Source organism: Chelonoidis abingdonii, chromosome 1, assembly GCF_003597395.2.
Source record: "Chelonoidis abingdonii isolate Lonesome George chromosome 1, CheloAbing_2.0, whole genome shotgun sequence".
Classification (NCBI taxonomy): Eukaryota; Metazoa; Chordata; order Testudines; family Testudinidae; genus Chelonoidis; species Chelonoidis abingdonii.
Genome location: NC_133769.1, coordinates 115114643 through 115139590, shown reverse-complemented (window position 1 = coordinate 115139590; position 24948 = coordinate 115114643). Strand labels below are relative to the sequence as shown.

Genomic DNA, 24948 nt, shown 5'->3' with positions numbered 1-24948 from the left:
GTGGGGGTGGGGGAAGGGGTTGGCTTGCTGATGTCCAGACACACAAAAAATGCACCTAGAGTGTGATTATTTTATTTTTAGCTCAAGGTTCCAGTAATGTAGGCTGTTCAACTCTCCTCTTATTGTTCATATTGAGAGCATACACAGAATAAATTATATCCATGATATGTATTTATTAATCTGTAACTTAACTGTATCCTGAAATTAGAGATTTTTATTTAAAATTTATTTTAGTCTTTCTGCTATAATATGAATTAAGGCAAATAACTTTTTGAAGTTTTTAACTGCTTGGTTTTAACACTTGAGTCCAATGTTTCAAAGGACTGTCCTTTTAAAATTCTTCTAATGGATGGCAGGGGAGGTTGTTTTTCAAGCAAAATCATTTTCAGAACATGGTAGCTGCTGTCATATACTTTGTTTCAGTGTCAATTCAAAGTCTACAGGGCATCCCAAATTGTTCCTCTTGATTTCATAGTTACAATAAGGGCATGGCTATTAAAGAATGAATGAGAGAGAGACTAAAACGAGAGTTGCAGATATAATCCCAAAAGATTTCTTTTGAATTTTGCTATAGTATGATCCAAAATCCATACGGTCTCTGAATTATGTGCACAGAACAAATTCCATGGCTGGAATTATAACTTTATTCCAGAGGAGGATAATAAATGGTGCCTCACACAGGAGCTTGCTCATGTTAAAACCCCTTGATCTTCACTTAGACAACATAGCATAGCTGAATGGGTAGCTCAGCCATTACATTCCAACTTCAATCTAATCTGCAAATACACACAATGCACCATTTTCTTAAGCGTCCTAAATGGATACACTTTCCAGAGATGAGAGCATTAGGATGCTATTTTTATTTCAATTTTGCAAAAAAGTTCCATTTCTATTAAGCTTTTTATTGCCAATAGGGTAAATCCACCTGAGGGAAAGTGTCTCTCTACACAGTGGAACCAGTGATGTTCTGCTGAGCAAGAGGGAGACTGGAAGTTTATGCAGGAAGCATGCATCTGGCACATGGAGTGGAGGACCACTTGGAGAGAGCCCCTTATGCACAATTCTCAGGAAGTGGGGCCAGAGGACCCACTTCTGCTCAGATCCCATCATCCTTCGCCTCCCTGCTGCTGGCAATGGTGAGGAGGAAAAAAAAATACAAAGGTCCCACAGAGGCTTCTTAGGCCTTTGAGCTGAATTCTTCTTCACTTTGCAGCCAGGTATTGAAGAAGTAAAATGATTCCTTCCCTGTCCAACACCTGGCCCAGGGACTGATCAAATTAAAACTGTATAGTAAACACTTTGAAATGAATATACTTCAGGATCAAATCCCACGAACAAAACTAGTCCAACTAACTATCAAAAGAACTACCTGCATAGGTAAATCATGCATGATTTCATCCTAAATACATTTTTAATTAAACAGCATCGCAAATGCTGGTTCAGATTCAAAGACAAAAAATGCATACTGAAACATTTATTTTCAGATACTCTGTTAAAGTTCAAAAGCACTTCACTAGTTATCTCATATAATTTAGGTCCTATGCTGCCATCAGATCCATGCATGCTGATCCTGGCAGCAATTAAGTCAATGGGGCTCCATATAGAAGTGGTTTTGTCTATGCAAAGCTAGTGCACCTCTTTAAGGCAGGGTTCTTGTCTTCAGACCTGCCTGTAAAATACCAAGAACACTTCCAGCTTTTTACAAAAAAAATAAGAAATTTTGTTTTCATTAATGGGTTTCACTTTATATTAAGGTACCATTTTCAACTAGTTTTTATAAATGGATTACTAACTGATTTAATTAATGGTTATTTGTTAGAGTCCAACAGGTTTAATAAATTGATTATAAGCATGTATATAATACCTTCCGTGGATGTGCTTATAGCCATCTATAGCACATACTGCTTATCTGTAACATGCTTATAAATCTATTATTTATAAACATAATCTTAAAGTGTGACCATAAGTGTAACCATAAGTCTTCTCATAGCAATACTGAGTTCATGACCCTCAATTTTAAAATGTGTTTTATTACAATACATCAAATATTTTATACTATCAAGTTTTATCAAAACACAGTAAAAAAAGGAATAAGATAACCAGAAGGACATTGATTAATTACATGCACTAACTCTATCTACCGCCCTTTTTAAAACAGTGGGACAGCTTTCCCTTCCGGATTAGTGGGGCACAACTGTTGGTTCCTTTGCTGCTGACCAACTTGTCTTTTCTTTTGTAACAGAAAATGTTCCCTGCCTATTCTGCATGTGATGCATAAGGGCCATCTAATGCAGAATAGCTGTCGGAGTCTGAATTCAGTGACTGACATGAGAGTTGCAGCTGTCAGACAGTAAGAAATGTAGTATTTAAGGCAGACTCTTTAAGTAAGGTTCTTTTAAAGAGTGTTGCTAATATATTCCTCTCAGAAGTGTAACTGAAAGTGATCAGTAGACAACTGTCATGTTCCTTTTCTTACTGCAGAAAAGGAGATTTCAGAAAGGCACTGGCGTTTGTTTGGTTTCTTTAAGGGGTGGTGGGAGGGTTAAACAGGAATTAGAACATTTAAATGATCATTTCAGAGACGAAGCACTTTCTAAGCTGCTTTTATTCTTCTTGAATGGACACAAAGCCAACAAAGAAGGAATAATGGTGGGGCTGTGCCCGATGCTGCGGAACCAGCCAGCCACGGAGCTGGTGCACCTGCCAAGAACCCCCGAAGTTCACGCGAAAGCTGTTTACCCAGAGCTGCCTGCCTTTCCGAGAGAACGAGTCCCCTCAGCCCAAACTGATTCTGATGCCAACTCAGCGTTCCCCCCCACCCCTCGGATTGGAGACACCACAGCCCCGGGCATAAGGGCTGCACAAGCCTCAACAACCCGGCCCCGGTGCTCACGGGGAGGCAGCCCGCAAGGCTTCGACTCGAGCTCGCCTCCGCTCTCCGCGCCCCACCGGGCTCCGGACTGCTCACACGCGCCCTTCAGAAACGCTGACTCACGGAGCTCGCCTCCCAGCCCCAAACATGCCCGGGCCAGGGCGGGCAGCTCTGGTGCCCCAGAACCCCGCCTCGCCCTCTCCCCACGGGGCACAGCGGGCTTCGACCGTCCCGCGCCCTCGGGCCAGCGCCGCCAGGAGCACAGCAGCCAAGAGGCACGCGGAGCCCGCGGCTCGCTGGGGTGCAGGCCCCGAAAAGCCTTTACTTCCTCCTCCCAGTGCGGACTCACAGGCGCCCCCGTGCTACCCCAGGCTCCAAGTAACCCCCCCCCAGGAAACCCGCCAGCTGCGTGCACCCACCAGCCCGCCTTCCCCTCGGGGCACCCTGGCGACTGCGTAGAAAGGGGACGCTCACAAATGTTACTGCCGGGGGATGCGCTACTAACCCGCCTGCTCCCAGCCCGCTGGCGCCCCCCAGGTCTAAAGCAGCCGCCCTCCGTATCCCGCCCCCCTTCTCAACGCCCGCGGGGTTAATTTAACCCCGGGTGAGCCTCCGCCCATACCCTTTCCCGGGGCGGGGCCATGGCTCCGTAGGGCTCCCTCGAGCCCCCCAGGAGCCAGCAGGAGGCGCCAGGCTGCAGCTGGGCACGGGCGCGCCGGGAGATTGCAGCGGGCGCCTGGCCGGGCCGGGCCGGGGCACTTACTTGAAGGTGAGGACGCAGAGGGGGCGGTAGGACTTGTGGCTGGTGTTCTCGGCCATGCCCTTGCCCCAGAAGTCGTTGGCGAAGACGCCCGCCCAGGGGGCCGCCGCCCGCACGTCCGGGTTGTTCACGATCGCCCACACGTCGTCGTGCACGAACTCGCCCCGCAGAGAGTTGCCGTAGCACAGGGCGCACAGCCCGGCCAGCAGCAGCGCCGCGGCCGCCGCCACGCAGCTGCCGGAGCCGGGCCGGGCTGGAACAGCAGCAGCAGCCCGGGCTGCGGGGAGAGGAGAAGCAGGAGGAGGCGGCGGCAGCGCTCGGTCCCGGCTCCTGCCGCTGGCGGAGGCTGTCACCATCCTGCCGGGCTGGCTCCTCGCGGGCGAGGGGCATCCTCCTCCTGCCGAGCGCAGGCAGGCAGCGGCGCCAGCATGGTGCAAGCAGGAGCCCGAGCCGCTGCTCGCGCTCTGCCACTGCTCCGCCTGCCCAGCTGCACATAAACAGCCGCCGCCTCCCCTCGCCGTCCCTCCTCCCCCCGTCCCAGCACGCATGCTCCATGCTGCGCTCCCCCGAGCCGTGCACCCGAGTTCTGCGGGGAGCGGCCCGGGGCTCATCTGCCTGCTGCACCCCTCTCTGGGGCGGAGGGGAAGCGGCCTCTACCTGCCAAGGAAAAGCAGCGGCCTCAGCCTGCCTGCCCTGTGTGGGGAGGAAGACGACGTTTGAGCTTCCCACACAGCGGTCTGTGCAGCACCTTCCTATCCTTACCCCTATTTTATTGATGGGGAAACTGAGACATGGCCTGGGACAGGGACCGTGGTAACACAGCAAGTCAGCAGAGCTGGGGCTAGAACCTATCTCAAATACCTCCTAGTCCCATCCCCTATCCTTTAGAAATGCTGCCCACATCTTGATCTTTTTATCACTTCACCCATCTCTATAATGACCTTCTCCCCTGCCCCTACCTGGGCAGAGGCACAGCACTGTCTGGATATCAGCTTCCTCAGCTGGCATGTTCATGTCTTACTTAAACCAAACAAGCTGCAAGAAACATGAGAGGGTGGAGGTATCAAAAGGCAAGGCATGCTTCAGTTATCTAACCTTTTCAGCACCTGAGACAAGAACAGAGCCCAGGAGATTGAAACCTGTAAGGTAACATGTCAAATGTGAGATCCCACCATTCTCCCTCCCTGTTGGCTATCAGAAAATATTAGGTTCTTTTGTATAATTACACAAGCCAGCTCAACACCACAGTAACAGGTACAATGGGATACTGCCAATAAGTTTGTGTTTCAACATCTATCACCTTAAAAGGCCTACTTACATTGGGGCATACTTGAATTCACACTTTTCAATGTCAAGATCCTCCTCTGCTGCTGAGGTCCTTTCTTTATGTCATGACTATGCCATGTTGTATCCCAGCGTGGGATAAGCCTCATTTTCCACTGCATTTTCTGCTAGTTGGATTTCTTCTAATTTCTTCTGACTAAAGAACAACAACATACAAAAGCTCCTTGTAGACTGGTTGTCATAAACAGAAATAGTGGGAGTTAATAAAACAGAAGTACTTTATATCTCTTTTGACTGTAAAGGGTTAACAAGTTCAGTAAGCCTGGCTGTCACCTGACCAGAGGACCAATCAGGGGACAGGATACTTTCAAATCTTGAGGGAGGGAAGTTTTTGTGTGTGCTGTTAGTTTTTGGTTGTTGTTCTCTCTGGGTTCTGAGAGTGACCAGACGTGCAACCAGGTTTCTCTCCAATCTCTCCGATACAGGCTCTTATAAGTTCAGAATAGTGAGTACTAGGTAGATAAGGCGAGTTAGGCTTATGTTTGTTTTCTTTATTTGCAAATGTGTATTTGGCTGGAAGGAGTTCAAATTTGTATTTTGCTGAAAGGATTTTAATTTGTACTTGTATACTTAGGCTGGGAGGGTATTCCCAGTGTCTATAGCTGAAAAACCCTGTACCTAATCCATCTTAAATTTACAAAGATAATTTTTACTGTTTTTCTCTCTTTAATTAAAAGTTTCTTGTTTAAGAACCTGATATTTTTTTTTTATTCTGGTGTGAGACCCCAGGGGATGGGGTCTGGATTCACCAGGGAATTGCTGGGGAGAAAGGAGGGAAGGGGGAGAGAAAGGCTAATTTCTCTCTGTGTTAGGATTACTGTCTCTCTCAGGGAGAGTCTGGGAGGGGGAGAGAGAAGGAGGGGGGAAGGTGCATTTTCCTCTCTGTTTAAGATTCAAGGAGTTTGAATCACAGTGATCTTCCAGGGTAACCCAGGGAGGGGAAGCCTGGGAGAGGCAACGGTGGGGGAAAGGGTTTACTTTCCTTGTGTTAAGATCCAGAGGATCTGGGTCTTGGGGTTCCCCGGGCAAGGTTTTGGGGGGACCAGAGTGTACCAGGCACTGGAATTCCTGGTTGGTGGCAGCGCTACAAGTACTAAGCTGGTAATTGAGCTTAGAGGAATTCATGCTGGTACCCCATCTTTTGGACGCTAAGGTTCAGAGTGGGGAATTAAATCATGACACTGGTATTTGCATTGTGACACAATCTGCTTTTAAGGAATTCCACCATAGTTTCTTGTTGGCAGATGAATGATCTTCTGTTGTGATAGCTTCTAGCATATGGAGCTTGCTTTCACTGGACATCTGCTTCAGCTCATCTCTCTGAACGTAAGAACGGCCTTACTAGTTGAGACCAATGGTCCATCTATCCCAGTATCCTGTCTTCTGAGAGTGGCCAGTACCAGATGGTTCAGAGGGAATGAACAAAACAGAGCAATTATCGAGTGATCCATCCCCTGTTGTTCAGTCCCTGCTTCTGCAGTTGTAGGTTTAGAGACATCCAGAGCATGAGGATGCATCCCTGACCATAGCCATTGATGGATGTATCCTCCATGAACTTAGCTAATTCTTTGTCAAACCCATTTATGCTTTTGGCCTTCACACCATCCCATGGCAACAAGTTCCACAAATTGAATGTGCGTTGTGTGAAGAAGTACTTCCTTATTTGTGTTTTAAATCTGCTGCCTATTAATTTCATTGTTACCCCTGGTTCTTGTGGTACATGACAGGATGAATCATACTTCCTTACTCACTTTTTCCACACCATTCATGATTTTATAGACTTCCATAGCCTTCCCCCCCATACTTAGTTATCTCTTTCTAAGATGAACAATCCTACTCGTTTTAACCTCTCCTCCTATGGAAGTTGTTCCATACCTTTAATCATTGTTACCCTTCTCTGTCTTTTTGCCAGTTCTACTATATATTTTTTAAGATGCGGTGACCAGCACTGCATTTTAAGTGTAGATATACTCTGAATTTATGTGGTGGTATTATATTTTCTGTTTTATCCTTCCCTTTCCTAAAGGTTCCTCACATTGTTAGCTTAACTGTTGCTGCACATTGATATTTTCAGAGAACTCTTTCACACTGACTCCAAGATCTCTTTGAGTGGTAACAGCTAAATTAGACCACATCTTTATGTATGTTTAGTTGGGATTAGGTTTTCCAACATGTATTTGCTTTGCTTTTATCAACACTGAATTTCATCTGCCAGTTCTTGCCAAGTCACCCACTTCAGTAATTCTTTGCAGTCAGCTTTGTACTTAACTATCTTGAGTAATCTTCTGTCTGCAGATTTTGTCGTCATCTCACTCTTAACCCCCTTTTCCAGATCATTTATGAATACATTGTACAGATTCTTAGGGGACCCCACTATGTACTTCTCTCCACTGTGAAAGCTGACCATTTATTCCTACCCTTTGTTGCTTGTCTTTTAATCAGTTACTGATCCCATGACTGCTTACTTTCCTTAAGAGCCTTTGATGTGGGACCTTGTGAAAGTCTATGTACACTCTATCAATTGGATCACCCTTGTCCATATGCTTGTTGACACCCCCAAATAATTCTAGTAGATTGGTGAGGCACAGTTTCCCTTTACAAAAGCCATGTTGATTCTTACCCAACCTATTGTGTTTATCTAGGTCTCTGATAATTCTGTTATTTACTGCCATTTCTGCCAATTTGCCTGAGACTGAAGTTAGTCTTATGGGCCTGTAATTGGTAGAATGGCCTCTGGACACTCTTAAAAATCAGCATTATATTAGCTATCCTCCAAGCATCGGGTACAGAGGCTAATTTAAGCAACATGTTGCAGAATTATTAACTGTAGTATGTCATTTCATTTGAGTTCCTTCAGAACACTTGGGTGAATGCCATCTAGGCACAGTGATATATACTATTTATCAATTTGTTCCAAAGCCACCTCTATGGACAAAATCTCTTTCAAAAATCTAAAAAACTCCTGCCGTATTTTTTAATTGTCATCCTATAGAACATATGCACTCTTTCAATAGACCAGTGATATGCTGACAATATTTTAAGATGGGGTCCTATTAAAATTCTCCCACTTAGTCTCTGAGACAGACACACACAAGGCAAAAAGACTAGTAATTATTAATTTGTTTTCTTATTTAACCAAAAGCACTATTCCTATCACCAAACAGTCAAGCAATACCAGATAGCAAAACAAAGTTAAATTAAATGCATGGACATATTTAAGCTTTTGTTACTGAAAAACATATGACTATACCACAGTATTCAATTTGTATAATTTGAAATGTGTGTGCGTGTGTGGAGGAGGAATGAATAGATTTTGCTGAGCCATCCAGAACTACCCTCCTGCAGGATTCATTTATTTATTTTTGCACTAATACTTGACATGTGGTGCTATCTGGTTGTAACAGGGTGCTCCCCGCACTTCTGTCATCCTCTGTGCACACAGACTACTTGCAGATTCTACTCATAAACACCATAGGTGGTTAACTTACAGTGCTCCTCCATCACCTTTAAACCACTGTGCAGCACCTTAAATGCAAGTCTTCAGCCCCTTGGAGCAGTGATAGATGAAGGAGAAGCTCTCTCAGTCCCAGCTTTCTCTTGCCTCTGGTTCTCAAACTCTGCCCCCCCCCCCAAATATTGTCTTCTACTTGCTGCTGTACATTTGCTTGCTCTTGTTTAAAGTCCTGCAGACTCTTCAGCTACTCCACCTGCCCACTGAGTGATGCCTGTGTAACTTTAGCACCCTCGTGACCAAGATGGAGTCTGCTCTACAGGCAGCTCTGGCCAAGAGAAGGTGTGCACAGGAATAATCCCTTCCACCTGAGAGCACCTGTTCCAAACCCCCCAGAGTGAACACACACCCCCACAGGAAAAGTACAATGGATATAGCAAAGGGAGATATTTATTTACAGAGGGATGAGAGGAGAAATACAACAAGGGGAAATACAGGGAGAGCAGTAGAACAGGTTTTCATCCAAACCAAGGCCCCACAGGCCCAGTAGTAGCATAGTCTGGAAGGGCAGACACCCAGCAATGTGTCTGCACACAGAGTTCAGGAGTTCTGAACAAAGTTCCAGTCCAGTGCTGAGTCTTGGGTGCTCCTGGTCATCTTCGGTGCCAGTGAATTTTCCCTCAACCAACCCCTCCAGTGCCCTCTTCTGCTGCTCTCTGAAAAGCCACACAGAGCAACCACCTGCCCACTTAACTAGCTAGCAGCCTCCCTCCTTATTCCCAATGCAGAGTCACAAGCCCCAGTACTCACAGCCCCATGCAGCTTTGGGCAGCCATGATACTGAGTCCAGCTCCAGCCTGTCCTTCGAGTGACTCCTCTCAGGCACAGTGCTCCTCCTGGATTCTGTCTTGGGATGTCCCCAATATGTTCTCCGCTGCTTCACTTTAAGGGCCTGCAGGCTGCAGCCCTTCTCTCCCCCAGAGCTCCGGAGCCACCCCCTCCAGTTTCCCTTCTTTCTCTCACTGCTCCCCCTTCCCCCAGGAAAAAGATTTAAAGGGGCCATACTCTCTAAAACCCCAAACAGGTTACACCTGTCTCTCCAAATGGTGAGACTGCTGGAAGCTATAGGTCTTCTGCATCTCCTTTTATTATTCCATCAACCATGCAGGATCTCTACCATTGTCCTTCGCGCACACACACACACACACACCCCCCCGTCCCTGAGAGGTTCTCCCTCTGCATGGATCAAGGCAAGACCCCAGGCAGGAACTTAAGTGTAACTTGGCACCCCCTCTACTCCAACTATCTTCTGTGCACAAAGTCTGCTTGGAGACTTTTGCTTGTAAACACCACATATGGTTTATTTACGGTGTCTCTCTCCCCCTGCTACCTCTCATCTTTATACCATCATGCAGAGCATTAGCTATAACACAGAATTCATCAGCCACTTAGACCAATGATAGGAGAAGTAGGAGCTCTTTCCCTCCAAGTTCTGTCTTGGCTCTGACTCTCAAAGCTTGCCTCATCCTCTCTCTCTTGCCCCTCTTCCACTTCCTTCCTGTATTGTCTTCTACTCCTTGAGCTAATGTGCTAATTAGCACTTGAACTCTCCCCAGACCATTCCCAATCTGTCAATTAGGGAGAGTTTTGCCTGTCAGGTTTACTCTAGGGCAACTTAATTGGTGAAACAAAGATCAGTGTACTGGTACAGCTGCTATTGCCCAGCACTCTGTCTCACTGGTGCATTTATGAGCCTGGGAAGCAATAGTTAACTCTAACTCCATCCAGAAGAGAGAAAAACACCATCAGCAAGAGGGGCATCATCCAAACCTTCCCTTCAAATTGGTGATGGAATTTTAACAAAGGGCTCCCTGGAGCTCCTGACAGCACCTTATTTATTATGGCTTATGATCAAAACTCTTGAGACTGGATACTTACACTTAGATGCTGACATGGATAGGAGCGTAAGAAGAAATGGCCAAATTGTCAGAGGTGCAGAACTATTGAAATCAATGGGTGTTCAGCATCTCAGGAAACTATTTATTGAGGTACCTAAAAATGGATTTAGGACCTTTTACACCAGAGTTAAACTTTTGACACTTATTAAGAAATAGGACAATTTACAAAAATATTGTTTAAAAAATATTAAGACTGCATGTTCCAGTAGAATCCAGCTTAATACTAAAATACCCTAACTTACTTTATTTAAAAAAAAAATCTACAACTTAAAAAAAAAGTTAAACTTCAGTCTTCTCACTCACTGCCTCTGTGCCACTCACCTAGTGGCTAGTCAGGGAACCCAGGCCCCCCTCTTCTTCAGGTTCTAATCCAAGGACACTCAACTTAGCAGTCTGGGCCCCCTCTCTCTCTGGACTTACTTCCCTATCCCTGGGCTGCTTCCAACAACTGGTTCCCCTTATCTTCCTGTGCCTACCACTTCCCAAAACCTCCTCCCAGGGAGTAGCTGCAACCTCCACTTACTCTTCCCTTTCTCCTGCAAGTATCTGCCTTTTCCTAGCAGCCTGTTCTGCTTTCAGCTCCTGGGCTTTATAGGCCCTACCTATTTCTGCCCAGTTGGACTTCCTTCATTAGCTGCCTAATTGGTTAATTGGTCCATCTGGACTGCATTAAACACTGCAGGGTCAGTGTGAAGTAGATGTCTCATCACACTTCCATAGGACATGAAAACTGGGACCTTCCAAAGGGGCAGGGGCAGCTCCAGGCATGTGCCTGGGGCGGCAAGCCACTGGGGGCGCTCCGCCGGTCACCGCAAGGGCGGCAGGCAGGGTGCCTTTGGCGGCTTGCCTGCGGAGGGTCCGCTGGTCCCGCAGCTTCGGTGGACCTGCCTGCAGGAGGTCCGCCGAAGCTGCGGGACCAGCGGACTGTTCGTGCTTGGGGCGGCAAAATGTCTAGAGCCGCCCCTGCAAAGGGGAACCACCTCTTCTATGCCCTCATATATGTCTGTCCTGTTTTCTCGTTGGATTCAACAAACTGTGCCTTTTACATTATCTCCTATAAAAGAACCTTGTCAAATCATAGTAAGCAGCACTCCTCAGCTCTGAATAAAAGTGCCTATCTGGCCTTAAAACATTCTTTTCTTAAATAACCAGTGAAGAGCTCGAGTAACTAAAGAGTCAGCCACAAATGAAGCCCCCTTGTGGCTAACACAAAGACCTGTGGAAAAATAGTCACATCCTTCAGCACTCTCTGTCTCTCTCTTTCAGTCCATGGGGAGATAAAACCACTTTCATTACAAGTCTGTAGCCCTCATGACATCTTGAACTGAAGAGTCTGTCTATTTCTCAAAATCCCAAATGTCTATCAACAAAGCAGGAGATTTCATAGATCTAAGGAATGTACATCTGACACATTTTGGGGTACAGTCCAGACCAGTGAGCTGCTGTGTCACCCCAGTCCTGTAACCTGGAGTGCCTTGCTTCTGTAGCCTCCAACCTGGGCTTCTCTCAAACAGCCACTAACATGCCAGTCACACCCAGATGCTTGTGTGTGTACTGCAGCCTGCCAACCACACCTTGGCTCTCTCCAGCCTCGGTTACTACTACAGGGTGATCCCAACACACTCCCAAATGCAGACTGTCCCCAGAAATGTATGTTCCGCATTGTCCAGCCCTCTCCCAGACAGTCCAGAAATATTAAGTTGGTTATTCCAATGATAAATGAAGTTACCCAGACTCTTTAAACACACTGGATTAGATGAAACAATAAAACAAGTTTATTAACTACAAAGAGAGAGTTTTAAATACAAGTAATGGGACATAAAAGTCAGAAATGGTCACAAGAAAAACAAAGATAAGACACTTTCTAGTGCCTAACTTAAATTATATTAGAGTTTAAGTAAAGTTTCTCACCACCTAGTTCCAACTGCATTGCTGACCAAACTCTTTAGGTTAAGACCTTTTCCCCCAAAGTCCAACAGTTGTTTTCCTTTGTCTTCTTAGGTCCGATGCCAGAGAGAGAGGTGTCTTGGAATGCTTACCCCCTCCTTTTTATAGCTTTTAGTTCCTTTTTGAAAAGTATTTCCAGCTGAGAATGAGGAGACAGTCAGTCTACTGGAGGAAGGAGACTCCATGATGTTTCTTTGCTAAGATGCAGATCTCTTTGGCCATACACCCATTTCTTGCCAAAGAATGGCCACTTAGCAGGGAATTGCCCATTAGTTTTGTTTACACCTGGCTGAGGCATTAGCTTGCCCATTGTCTTTGAGAAACTAGTTTAACCACTCCCCAGTGTTATCTGGGAATCATCCTTCAGACATGATTTCAGCTTATGTTCATAACTTTACATATAATATTGCTATGTGCACTTTACCATGATCAGCAAGTTATGAGGTCAAATGATACCTCACAAGGCATACCTTGGGCAAAGATTATTACAATAGTATGGTGTGAACACGGGTGTATTCTGTCACACCATTTAACATCAGTTTTAGACTGTTAAGTATGATAACTGTTATAGATGTATTTTATATATAGTTATCCCTGCAATGAATTATTTCTCAAAAAAATATACCTGCGTTACAGACTCCTGTATATAGCTTAAGCACTACCGTTACTGGACTGTCTGTTTACCTGTGTTTGAACAAGTTTCATCCAGGTACCTTATAAATAGTGTTAAATCAATAAGTGAATGTTAAGAGTGCATGCGTCAATTTGACTACGGGCTCTCAGTGTCTAGAAAAATATTTTTGCATTGCATTGACATTTAAATGAACTAATTCAAATTATTTCTGTTACAATTTAAGCCATTGGGTGTTTTGCAATTCATTTAAATGGCATCAGGCCCTATGTGTCTCACATGTGTAATCTTTTGATTAACAGATCATGCAGCACCTTAGCTGCATAACAGTTAAAGTATCAAAACAACAGCAGCTACCGAACTCCCTCAGCTATTAAAGGATAGGAGGAGTTTATCTAGATCTGAATTTTAAGGGTTTGCCTTTATCCAGGGTGCTCCTGTGCATCTTTTTTCTACCTTGGAAGAGACATGGAAAGACACTGAGTGCACTCTGTGTTCGCCAGCTCAACTAAGTAGATCAGGGCCAATTTCATCTATCTAGCTGAGTAGAACTAGACTGTGGAGTTAACAAGAGTACTGAATAAGGGACAGAGCACAGCTGTCCTTCTCAATTCAACATTTCACTGGATAAGGCTATAGAAATCCTAGTCATGATCCTTTTTTTTTCATCAGCTAGAATTGTGTCTAGGTCTGAGTAAGCCACAGAAGGTTTCTCTTTGTCAAAGTCTAATTCAAGCTGTGTGAAAGTTCATATTTTCTTGTTTTCTCTTTCAGTTGTTGTCAAGTTGCCAGCAAAATTACAAGAGAGGAGAAACAACTTCTCAGCATCAGTAACCTTGTGACTGTTTCCCTGACCCTGTAATCCTCAAGAGACATCACTCCTATAGAAAAATGAAAAGCACAAATGGTAGTTAGGTGCCTAATTCTTACTGCAAGTCAATGAGAGGTAGGCTTCTTATTGCATTTTGTGCTTTTGCAAACATGCCCCTTACATGTTTATCCAAGAACAAATTTAATTGCTATAGAGCTCTAAAGTTAGACTTTGGACTGCTAAGGACATTTTGTCAAAAGCACAGTAAAAAAACACATGGTTGAGGTAGAGCATGTCCACATCTGATCGATATCTAATGGGTGGTTGGAACTCCCTTGTTTGGAGAACATCAGCAATTAGAGTCTCAAGAAGAATCTGATTTTTTGAGACAAAAGGAGACTTTTTTTTCAGCTGGAGACTGGATCTGGATCTGTTTAACTTTCCTTGTTATTTAAGCTTCAGAGCAGGCTATACTTTCCCTAACACAAGCATCCACTTGTAAATGTGTCCCTTGAATTAAGTAGGGATGCAAAAACCCTGATCTTATCTACTTGGACTTAGTCGGTTTTGTTGTGCAGGCATCTTTGACCTGGAACTTGGTAACAGTTCTCTCTTCAGAAATTGTTTTGAATTACACATAAGATCTTGCATCATCCATAGCTGCTATTGAACTGAAGCCTACAGAGATAGTGTACATTTATTCTCTGGTTATCAAGGAAGCACAATGTTATCACAGTAAAATATTATATCACTCAATCAACTATCGATGCAAGTTTCAAAAAATATATATATATTTGTATGTCATAACGTTACGAATGAACAAATCAGCACCAAACGCAGTCTGGTCTTTCTACCATACACTCCTTAATGTAATAAAGTTATTCACATCTGTGTGATAACAGCTGGAGTAAATTTTAGTAAAAATACTAAGACTTACAGTGCAGAATAAGCTATATAGAATCATTGTAATATGAGTAAGGTACACCTTTCCATAAAAGCTATTGAGCAAGGAACATGATATATTTCTTTTCATATTCCTTTCTTTTTTTAGCTTTTATTATTGCAAGCATACATGGTCTTACTTTACAACTCTGTCTCCACTGTTTATGTTGCACAAACATCTCAGGTACACCTGATCAGCCAGCCTCCCTGCTTCACCATATGATCCTTTCTGCAAGTCCTCTGACACCAACATGCACAGAGCACATCAATCACAGCCAAAAAAAAGATTTTAAAAAAGTGTTCGGGCACAGTTACAACAGCTGAACCCTCTTCCAATGCTTCATTAGTTGGAGAGCTGTTATTTGCGTCTGCTTTCCCTTTGCAAACATTACCACGTGCTGCTGCTTGTTTTCACAAAGTAATTGAGAGATTTGCTGGAAGCCAATAGATCAGTTAAAATTAAAGCAATAAAGTTCATACAGCATCTAAGATTGAACAACTATATGTGCATCAAAATTGCAGCCCAGCCGTTGTATGCAGTTATGCATGTAATTTATCTGGGGAGTTGCACATTGGGCCAAAATTAAATTTGTAATATATAAGAAATCAATTTTATTCAGCACAATGTATTCCAGTTCAGTGGATTAGGGAGCATGGGAGCAGAAGGAAGAAGTTGGATGTCTTCTGAGAGCCTGACAATTTTCTCTCTACCTGGGCCCCACAGGCCATACATCATAGTAACCCTCTTTCTGGCTGAGCCAAGATAAGTGGGGCTCCCTCTATAATTCAATGATGCTGGCCCATCAAGGCTTATCCATACTCCACTAGGGTTTACATTGACCAGAAAACACATATTACAATACAATTTGCTCTGTGGGTATACTAGAGCTAGAAATAGCATTGACTAACACTGTCTTATAACTTTTTATCCTAGTATGGACAAGCCCTCATTTGGCCTGAGAGGGTACTTCTACACAGCAAAAAAAAAAAAAAAAAAAACCCGAACATCCTACAGCAACGAGTCTCAGAGCTTGTGTCAACTGACTTGGGCTCATGCTGCCAAGGAAAAAGAGAGGGGTAGACTTTCAGGCTTAGCTTGGATTGCAGCCTCAGAAACCTGGTAAGGAGGGAGGATCTTGGAGCCCAGGCTCCAGCATGAGCCCAGACATCTACACTGCTGTTTGGAGCTTCACAGCTCAAGCCCACACCCATGGTTTTGTTTTTGTTGTTCCAGTGTAAATGTTCCCAGAGATACATAAGGTCTTTCACAATTTTTTGTCCAGGGCTCAGTACACACTTAGGAGTTCAGCATTTTGATTCTACCTGCTAATAGGGGCTGAATGACCAAGGTTGGTCCCGGACTTGGAGACACAATCACTAGACAAGTTGGTCAGTCTCTCACATCTACTCTGTCTGACCCTTCTCCATTCAGGTATCTTACCCTACTTCATTTCCTGTCAAACCAATTTTCGCCAGTTTCAGTCTAAGAGTTCACACCCTCTGAATTTCATCCTGAGTTCAAACAAATTAAACCCCAAAATTACTAAGATTTGTCTGGTTTCAGACCCATAAAAATTCCTACAGCTTGTGCCCAAACCCAAAAATCAGCCAAGGTTAACCTGAGATATCCTCAGGGTACACACAAGTCATTAGGGAAGGGACCTGGAAGATCTCTGGAAAACTAAAGAACATAATTGGTCAGTTCAGTCCATAGCTTAGCAGTACTCCTAGATTCCTCATGGACACTAAGCTCTCATGTAGCAGCATCTATGAATAATACTTTCTACCATCTCTGTTTGGTTAGGAGACACCACCTCATCCTGGTAGATGATGATCTGGTCTTGATTATACTCATTACCTCCCTTTTGGATTGTAGCAATGCATACTTGGGCATGAAGCCATCAGCGCTTAGGAAACGCCAACTAGTACAGAACACTGCAGAACATTTCTTCCACAACATGGGCTACCACAAGCACATCAGATCCATCTTCTGCTCTCTACACTGGCTTCCCATAAAATGTCAAATCAAGGGCAAGGTCTTGGTCCTTATCTTCAAGGTTCTCAATGGCCTGGCCCCAGGATACCTAAAGGGCCATCTAAAGCTCCAGGATAAGGACCATGGCTGACAACTCCACTCCTCAGGCACAACAGAACTTTCTACCACAAGGGTAAAGCTCATCTGTGTGCATGAGACAGAGCTTTCTTGGGAGCATCCAGATTGGGGAACTAATTCCCGCACAAACAAAGGACCAAAACAAACCTCACCACCTTCCATTCTGAGTGCATAGTGCACTTCTTTGACCTGCCATGTCTAATAGAAACAGTGCAACATGTACACAGAAAAACAAAATAACTTCCAAATCAAGATACACCATTGCACACAATTCTCCCCCAGGGGAGAGGATGAGAAAAAGCATGAACAACATGTGTGAGATGTTATTAACCCACTTAATGCACTTTGGAATGTGTTTGGCTGCAACAGTAATGCGCACAGTATAAGAGCCTTTGTAGAATAACATAGGGTCTTTCTCAAATTATTTCATATGTGTTAGTGCTAGAGATGGGTTTAACAAAAAACAATTCAAATACTCTCAATCTTTAGGGAAGTTCAAGTCCAAATCTGTGCTTTGCAGGATGGATCCATCTCTTATTAACTCCATATTTAGGAAGTCTAACCATTGCTAAGAACATGAAGTCGTAAAGACTGGGTTAGTCTTCAGGCATGAGGTTCGTGTCAGCCATGGGAAATTAATCCATTCTCAGTTGTAGTAAACTGAACTGCCAAGTTTGTATTCATGTCACTGAGACTTTATGTTCACTACCAGTCCATAAACTGTTATTAGTCAGACTTGAGAGTGGATTATGTCTTGGTGAAAAGAATAGTCCATAGATCAAGATCTATTAGATAAAGATAAATAAAAGAGAGATTAAATGAGACCTTTTCCTTAAATTCACACCCCAATATATTTTGGGGAGATAAATAAAGCAATAGCCGGGGGGGGGGGTTGGAGAAGAGTGGATGAGAAGACACCATGGCACTGTCTCACTGAAATAACTACATCTGTCAGCTAAATGGGCAGTGCTATTATATTTATATAGGTAGTTTCCAGAGAAAGTTATTCAGATGTTAAGGCCTTGGATACTTTCCAAATGATTTACTCTCTGGACAGATGAAATGAAATGTAGTTAGCAAGGGAACCAAAAATACCCTAGTCCACTGCCATAGCTAGCGTTTTAATTCTTCAGTGTGTCACATGGTCTCAAATGCTGAGGCAAAAAGAATGGCTTATGCGAAGTGACTTGACAGGAGTTGTGTTTTAATTTCCTTTGTAAATTCTTGTGATCCACATTTCTCCTGCATTGCCTTTCTAGGGGCCTCACACCATCCCCTTCAACAGGCATTCTGAGAACGGACTTAGAGAACTCTGTTACAATTTTCAATGTCTTTAAATTGCTTCTAACGTCTCAGACTGTTACCATGCTGTAAAACTAACTGATGGATGGATGACAATATGTTTCCAGATTTGTCCCGGGGTAATACAAACCTCCAGTGCCTGGAAACAATAAAATTGAAATTTTCCAAGAGCTTGCTGCTTGGAAAAGCCAAGGTTTTCTAAGATCCGTGTTAGCCCTGTCTCTAGCATATCTTGTAATTTTGTTCGCTTTGCAAATGCTGTAGTTTAGCAAATTAACACTGAATTCTGTTGCTGTTTCTATCATTAAGAGAATCCCCATGTGCAAGTAGAGGAGATAGCACAAGATCATCTAGGAAGAAAGTGGCTGTCTGCCACTCAGCTGACTTGCTGTGTGTATGAATGCACATAGGCGCTGCATATGGGCACAGTCAAAGCTCAGACAGGGATTCTTATGGCATATAAGAAGCAACTATTTCAGATGAATCAAAAGAAGCTTTCCCCCTTAACTAATCCAGCTGGAGCAGCACCGAGCTTTTTCCTGCTGGAAGTTGTTCTGTATCTTCAAATTATATGTTCTCATATCAAAGCACTGTGAGTTAAAGAAAACAGCGTAAGCCTGTCATTATTGTCGGGCTTTCTGTTATTATTGTCCCAAACTAAGTAAAGAGGAGGTAATGTAATCCTATTTCATCTCGCTGTCATTCATTGAATCCAGACTGCTCTAAAAGAAGGCTTCTTCAAAACTCAGAATGTTATTTCTCTGGCTTTCCAGGTAAAACTGACCCAGATCATGGTTCCTTACAAAACCATCATCCTGCAGATCCACACAGAGACACATCTAAATACTTTCGACTGATGTGCTTTCCCAAGAGGAATCATAGTAGCAACCTCAGATTTTTGTCACTTCAAAATTCATGAAGAACAGATCCATCCAGCTGAAAGTGTCACTGAGATACTGGAATATCAGTATAAATAAATCATTGTCAACCTTTTCTGGTAACTATGCCAGTTCACCAGACTAAGACCTCCGCTGTACCAACCAGTCCTGTTGCCTCCTTTTCAATAGTGCACATGCTAAGCTACAATGGAACTTGGGGTGCGCCAGGCCCCAGTCTTATCCTTATTATTAATTGTATTCCTCAAATATGTAGACACCCCCACTGATATTAGAGCCCCATTTTGCTAGACATTATAACTACACCTAGTAAGATAGAATCGCTTGCCCCCAAAAGCTTAGTTTAAATGAACACCACAGGGTGGGAAAAAGGAAGGATTATTATCTCCATTTTACTGATGGGGACCTGAAGCACAGAGATATTTAGTGACTTGCCATGGGAAATCTGTGATACAGCCAGAAACTGAAACCAGATTTCCTGAGTGCTTTTCCCTAACCACGAGGCCATTCTTCCTCTGAGCATACATAACTGTGCTGGTGAGGGGCAGCACTGTGAACATCACAGAAGTTATCCATTATGAATTCCTTTGCAGCTTTTACGTCACAGTGCACACTGGGGCAGGTGGGGGAGGCATGTGTGCGTGTGCATATGGCTACAGGTGTGCAGCCCTGGTGACTAATTCTGCAGGCAATGTGCCAGGGGTAGGCACAGTACTTGTGGGAGTGCACTCAGCAGCAGCCACTGTTACACCCTTTAACTGGAGGCAGCATACTTCTCACTAGGTGGTACAGGAGGAGAGTGGGCCCAGGGCTTTCCCCAATCAATTTGGGGTTTCTAGCAATGCTAGACTCTCCCAGTCTTTTTGGCTGGTCTTGGTGCAGGAGCAAAAGAAGGAAGGGGTGGGAATAATCTTTATGCCTTTCCTCCCTCTCGGGAGCACAAGATAGGACTGTCCCCAAACAATCCCTAAAATAAGATCCCTAAATGAGAAGCCTAGACAATTAAAACACTAAAGCATCTAGTAACCCAACTGGTGCTGCACATACCAGTGTTTGAGAAGCAGATATTAATGCCCTCATGGTGACAGCATAGGAGATCTTGTTTGGTTTTTATATAAATGATTCATCATCTAAAAGCAGCTGGAGGAATTATTAGTGCAAACACAGCTACTGAAAAATACAGGCCCAGTGTTCATCTTGTTATATCAGTTGCTAATAGAGTAATGTTTAGCAATAGCTTATGTGTTGTAAGGCATAAGGTTATCAGCAAAGTGACTGCAGAGAAGCTATTTAGAATTCACCCTGCATCTGTAGATATAACCTGACAATTTAAACAAACACATTGAGAGTACAAGATTATACATGTGACCCCCATATATGTGTATAAACATATAATAATAATAAATCACAGTGTGTGTGTGTATGTGTATAATAAAACCTAATTATAATTTCCAGACTGGCAGCCACAGTACATTTGATTTCCTCAGTGCTCTCTCTCAAATTATCTAATGAATTATTAGATTATGACTCTTGTAAAACTGCAGAGTTTTCTTATAACTGCAGCTATTCATCTGACCATAAAAATGTGGCTTCCCCCAGAATATTAATTTTTCTTGTATAAAAATAATAAAAAAGTAAAGCCATTTTGGCTGTTTAAGTGAAAGAGGAATGTGTGAAATTCACATCTGAAGGATTCTGTCCACACACTGGTGACATGTATTTGGTACAAGGAGCTCTCTAGTGTCCAGTTTTAATATTGCACTTCAGGAATAAGGTACCACATATGCATAATTCATCAAGATAAATATTTATATGTATATTTACCAACAGAAGAACCAGGTTGCATCTTGTATGTACCCACTTTTAATGTGTAACGTGCAAAGGGCTAATTAAACATCATTAAATCCTAAATCAATACTATATTCAAAGATTTCAGAAGAATGGAGCAGGGTTGCATTCATTTCCACTTATCTTTCTAATCTGCTTTTTAAAATGACTTTCTCTGCATTTATAAAGTGGCTCCTGTTTTGCACGCATGATAAGATATCTGCACTTTGCCACTAAAATCCATGGGAAAAAATGAGAATTAACAATTACACTGAATACAACTCCAAGGAGAATCACAACATCTGGGTCATCCTGAAACAGCCCAACCCAGCCATGCAATATTTGGTCAAATGAACAGCAAGTTACAGCTGCTAGTATTTTACCCATGTACCTTCTTTTTCTTCCCCTTATCCCATCACCTTGGGTTGGCTTATCGTGTAACCATCACCCATAATAAATACATATCTACATACATACATACATACATACATACATACAAAGTGAGTGATATACAAAGGCAGACAGAACTCCTTTCCTTCTAAAATGGAGACCATAACATTTTAATTAGCAGTTACGTAGCTTCTATTGTGACCCTGGAAAAATAATACATTATTTTTGCATAACTTTGCATTGGTGATTTATTTTTTCAACGTTAGTGATGAGTTCACTAAGGTTAGTACAAATAAAGTTTCTGTTCAGTTCTCATTGGATGTCATAGAGGGAGAACAATGATTAACAAATGGGCAAACTGAGATTACATGAAATTATTACAAGAGACCATTAGGAATTCTTATAAAATGCACAATAGTCTGTAATGGTGTTTTGCTATTATGGTATATTGCTTGTGGACATTGAGCTTTAACATCGCAAGTAATGTAAACAATGCATAGTTGAAACCTAACCGCCACAAAGCTATGCATTTTCCAGGCTGGCTTTCTGCGGAGTTATTGTACTGGCACAAAATTAATGAAGATGAAATAATTATCTGAATATGTTTTAAAAGGCAAGGGATCCCAAACCAGGCAAGGCTGCCCAGCTTTAATGACTGCAGGTTTTTGGTGTTGAACTTCTTGCAAAAGCTAAGAAGACCAAAGTTTAAATATGTTGCTTTTAGATGGATCCTCAGCAGATTTTTCTCCTCCCACTACTGTCCTTCATCCCCTGTACTCCAATTATTGGGATGCCATATTTTTAGTAACTGACAATAATTACAAGAAGAAAAGAACATAAGCCACAAGCAACAGGAATACTGTTTCAATTAGGTCAATCATGAAAAAATTAATTGGTCTTTCATTTTATACTATAGTAGCATTTCAGCTAAATAATAAAGCAATCATTCTTGGTAAAAGCAAAAATATCAGGCATGTAATTATTGCCTGCACAGTTGGGGCTACCCTTATAAAAATCTGAAAAATATAATCTATTTTTCTATAAAAAATACAAAGTTTTCTCCCCCTTTTCTCTTTATTTTTGTCATTAAAAATTTTTGTGGCAATGGATTCATAATTGGTAATTTTTTCCAACATAACATAAAATTCAGGATCTGTATGTTGGTTATCTAGGAACAAGAACCTAAAGCAGAAGTGTTGTTTCTTTGCACACTCACGAACCTCTTTAAAACAAGTCATTCCCCTTCTTGATCTGAAATAGTTGGCTAGCTATGCATCTGGATTTTTCATAGATGCATAGATTTTAAGGCCAGAAGGAGTCATTAAGATCATCTAGCCTGACTTCCTGCATAACCCAGGCCTCAGAATTTCACCAAGTGATTCCTGCATTAAGCCCATAACTAATTTATCATCATCATTATAACACCAGATCACTATCCTTTGTACAGGCACAATCCAACTTTACTGAAATCAGTGGAAAGACACCCATAGATTTCAGTGGGAACTAGATCAGGCACATACAGAAGAAGAGCAGTTCCTGGTATCCCCTTCTTATGTGTCTGGGGGAACCTGCCAATATAAGATGTCTAGCACTTTTGAGAAAACAATACAAGAGGCCCCATAAAAATAAAGGCATTTTGACAACTAATTACAAACCCCAGGACACCATGGCAAGCAGGTGGTTTCAGGTGTTACTACAAATTTTAAATATAAACAAGGCTCACAGAAATGTTTGCTAAACTTTCGAGTGAACTTGGGCCAGTTTGTGATTGATTACTCATCAAAACCAGGCCAAATATACAACATGAAATCTAGTAAAACTCAACAGCTTTGATTCAGTTTCACTTTAAACCCAAAATTCTAAGCAAGGCTTGGGCTTGAGGCATTGAGAGAAAGAGACAAACCTCATTCAGATTAAAACTGGGGAGAAGAAGAAGAAGGAAAAAAAAAAGCTTTCACAACCTGCAAAATGAGACTGCTGAGTATCTCATAGCTCTGGATAAGAAAATACAGCAAATCCATCCATTCCTTTTTGCTTTTCATTTCCATTTTTTCTCTCCACATTTATGGAAATATAAGTCCATTCTGGTTGAATATTGAACTGAAGGGAATTAGATTGCTTAGGATATTAGCACTACTATGCAGAACCTGTTAGTGATTTGAATCCAGCTAGGTAAGTATTTATTCATCTAAAGAACCTGCCCTAACTGTACCTTCTCACTGTATGTGGATTAGAGAAACATTAATCATCATCAAACATGCGTAGTCTACTAAAGACCATCGAACTAGCCATAGTGACCACAGCTGATGGCATCACAGCAGATGTGTAGTGATGTTCCCAGATCTTGCTCACTCCTGTGAATCCACCAATCTCTGGGGTGGCCCCACAGGTGGCATCAGGTAGGTTCAGGGTGTACACCCCTTTGTGTTTCAATAGAGTTTGAAATCATGGTGGGCTGGGGTGTTTTTGTCCATCTTAGCCACACAGCCAGAGAATATTCAATGCTGCTTTTGAATATAAAGCATTGAGAACTGTCAGTTCTCGCTCCTGCTCTTGGCTTAAACATAGGTTTTACCTCTGAAGTTTTACCTCTGGTCTGGTTATCTGGCGAATGCTCTGTTGTACAGTTCCACCTAAGGGTGGAATGAATGGAACTCTTACTGATTTGCAATAGTGATCAGGGGTCACCAATGTCTAATGACCGGGTATTAGTCTGTGTGAGATGAGTTGGTGGTCTCAACCCAGCATCACAAAATCCACTACCACCAATGTCATCCTTTCTGGCAATCAGCAGAAAGGCTAAGGACTGAATAGGAGCCTAACCTAATGGTAGTTACTTCAAATCAATACTCATGTGCAGTGACAAGATAGTGCAGAGGGAACTGGCACTGCTCCTTTCTTGGCCAGTGGTGGTGAACAGAATACTTAAGACTTGAAACCCTAAATCTCATTGAAGGAGCCTGTGTGACTTAGATCCTTTAAAAAATAGGATTTCAGCACGTCTCATTTGCACTAAGGCCTCTTTACCTCATTCTGGCAATAAAAATGTACCTTAAAATAGGAGTAAATATAATGTAATTTATACCAACTATAAGGCCACTTTATGGAGCCAGAACAGTGTAAAGGGGCCTTAGTGTAAATGACAATCAGTCTTGTCAAGCTAGCATCCTGCAAAAACATTATATTCACATAACTTTGTAAAGTTTCCACCTCCAAGGAACCAGACATATCAGTATACTATTCACAGCAATGCTCTGTTTCCAACAGATTCCATTACCCTGCAAGGATGAAAACTCTGAGAAGCATCTAATAGACTTTAAGACCAGAAGAGACCATCGTGTTCATCTAGTCTGACCTTCTGCACATTGCAGGCCACAGAACCCACCTGCTCCTGTAACAGACCATAACCTCTGGCTGAGTTACTGAAGTCCTCAAATCATGGTTTATAGACTTCAAGTTAAGAGAATTCACCATTTACACTAGTTTAAATCTGCAACTGACACGTGCCCCATGCTGCAAAGGAAGGCAGCCCCCCCACATGTGACCTGAGGGAAAATTCCTTCCCAACCCCATATATGATGATCAGTTTGTTAGACCCTGAGCACTTGGGCAAGACACCACCCAGACACCTGGGAAAGAATTCTCTGTAGTAACTTGGAGTCCTCCACATCTAGTGTCCCATCACCTCACACTGGGAATATTTG

At 42.8% G+C, this 24948-nt stretch overlaps 1 protein-coding gene and 1 long non-coding RNA gene across 9 annotated transcripts in view; one reads left to right on the top strand and one right to left on the bottom strand.

Annotated features, from left to right (window-relative positions):
- The window catches only part of TMTC1 (transmembrane O-mannosyltransferase targeting cadherins 1), a 214886-nt gene extending 210827 nt beyond the window's left edge, over window positions 1–4059 (bottom strand). For 6 of the 7 annotated variants that reach the window (XM_032763965.2, XM_075069192.1, XM_075069198.1 and 3 more), the window contains exon 1: window positions 3636–4059. In XM_032763965.2, the coding sequence (XP_032619856.2) occupies window positions 3636–3988 (353 nt within the window). In that variant the 5' untranslated portion in view covers window positions 3989–4059. The remainder of the gene's footprint in view (window positions 1–3635) is intronic. The other variant, XM_075069213.1, reaches the window with a different exon arrangement.
- LOC142047305 (uncharacterized) lies at window positions 3572–14787 on the top strand. Of its 2 annotated transcripts, none has more exons than XR_012656494.1 (2): window positions 3572–3641; window positions 13738–14787. It is a non-coding gene; the product is annotated as an uncharacterized LOC142047305 (long non-coding RNA). The 2 variants fall into 2 exon arrangements; XR_012656495.1 differs by lacking the exon at window positions 13738–14787 and adding an exon at window positions 4600–5668 and having other exon boundaries at window positions 3576–3641.
- Window positions 14788–24948: the final 10161 nt, after the last annotated feature.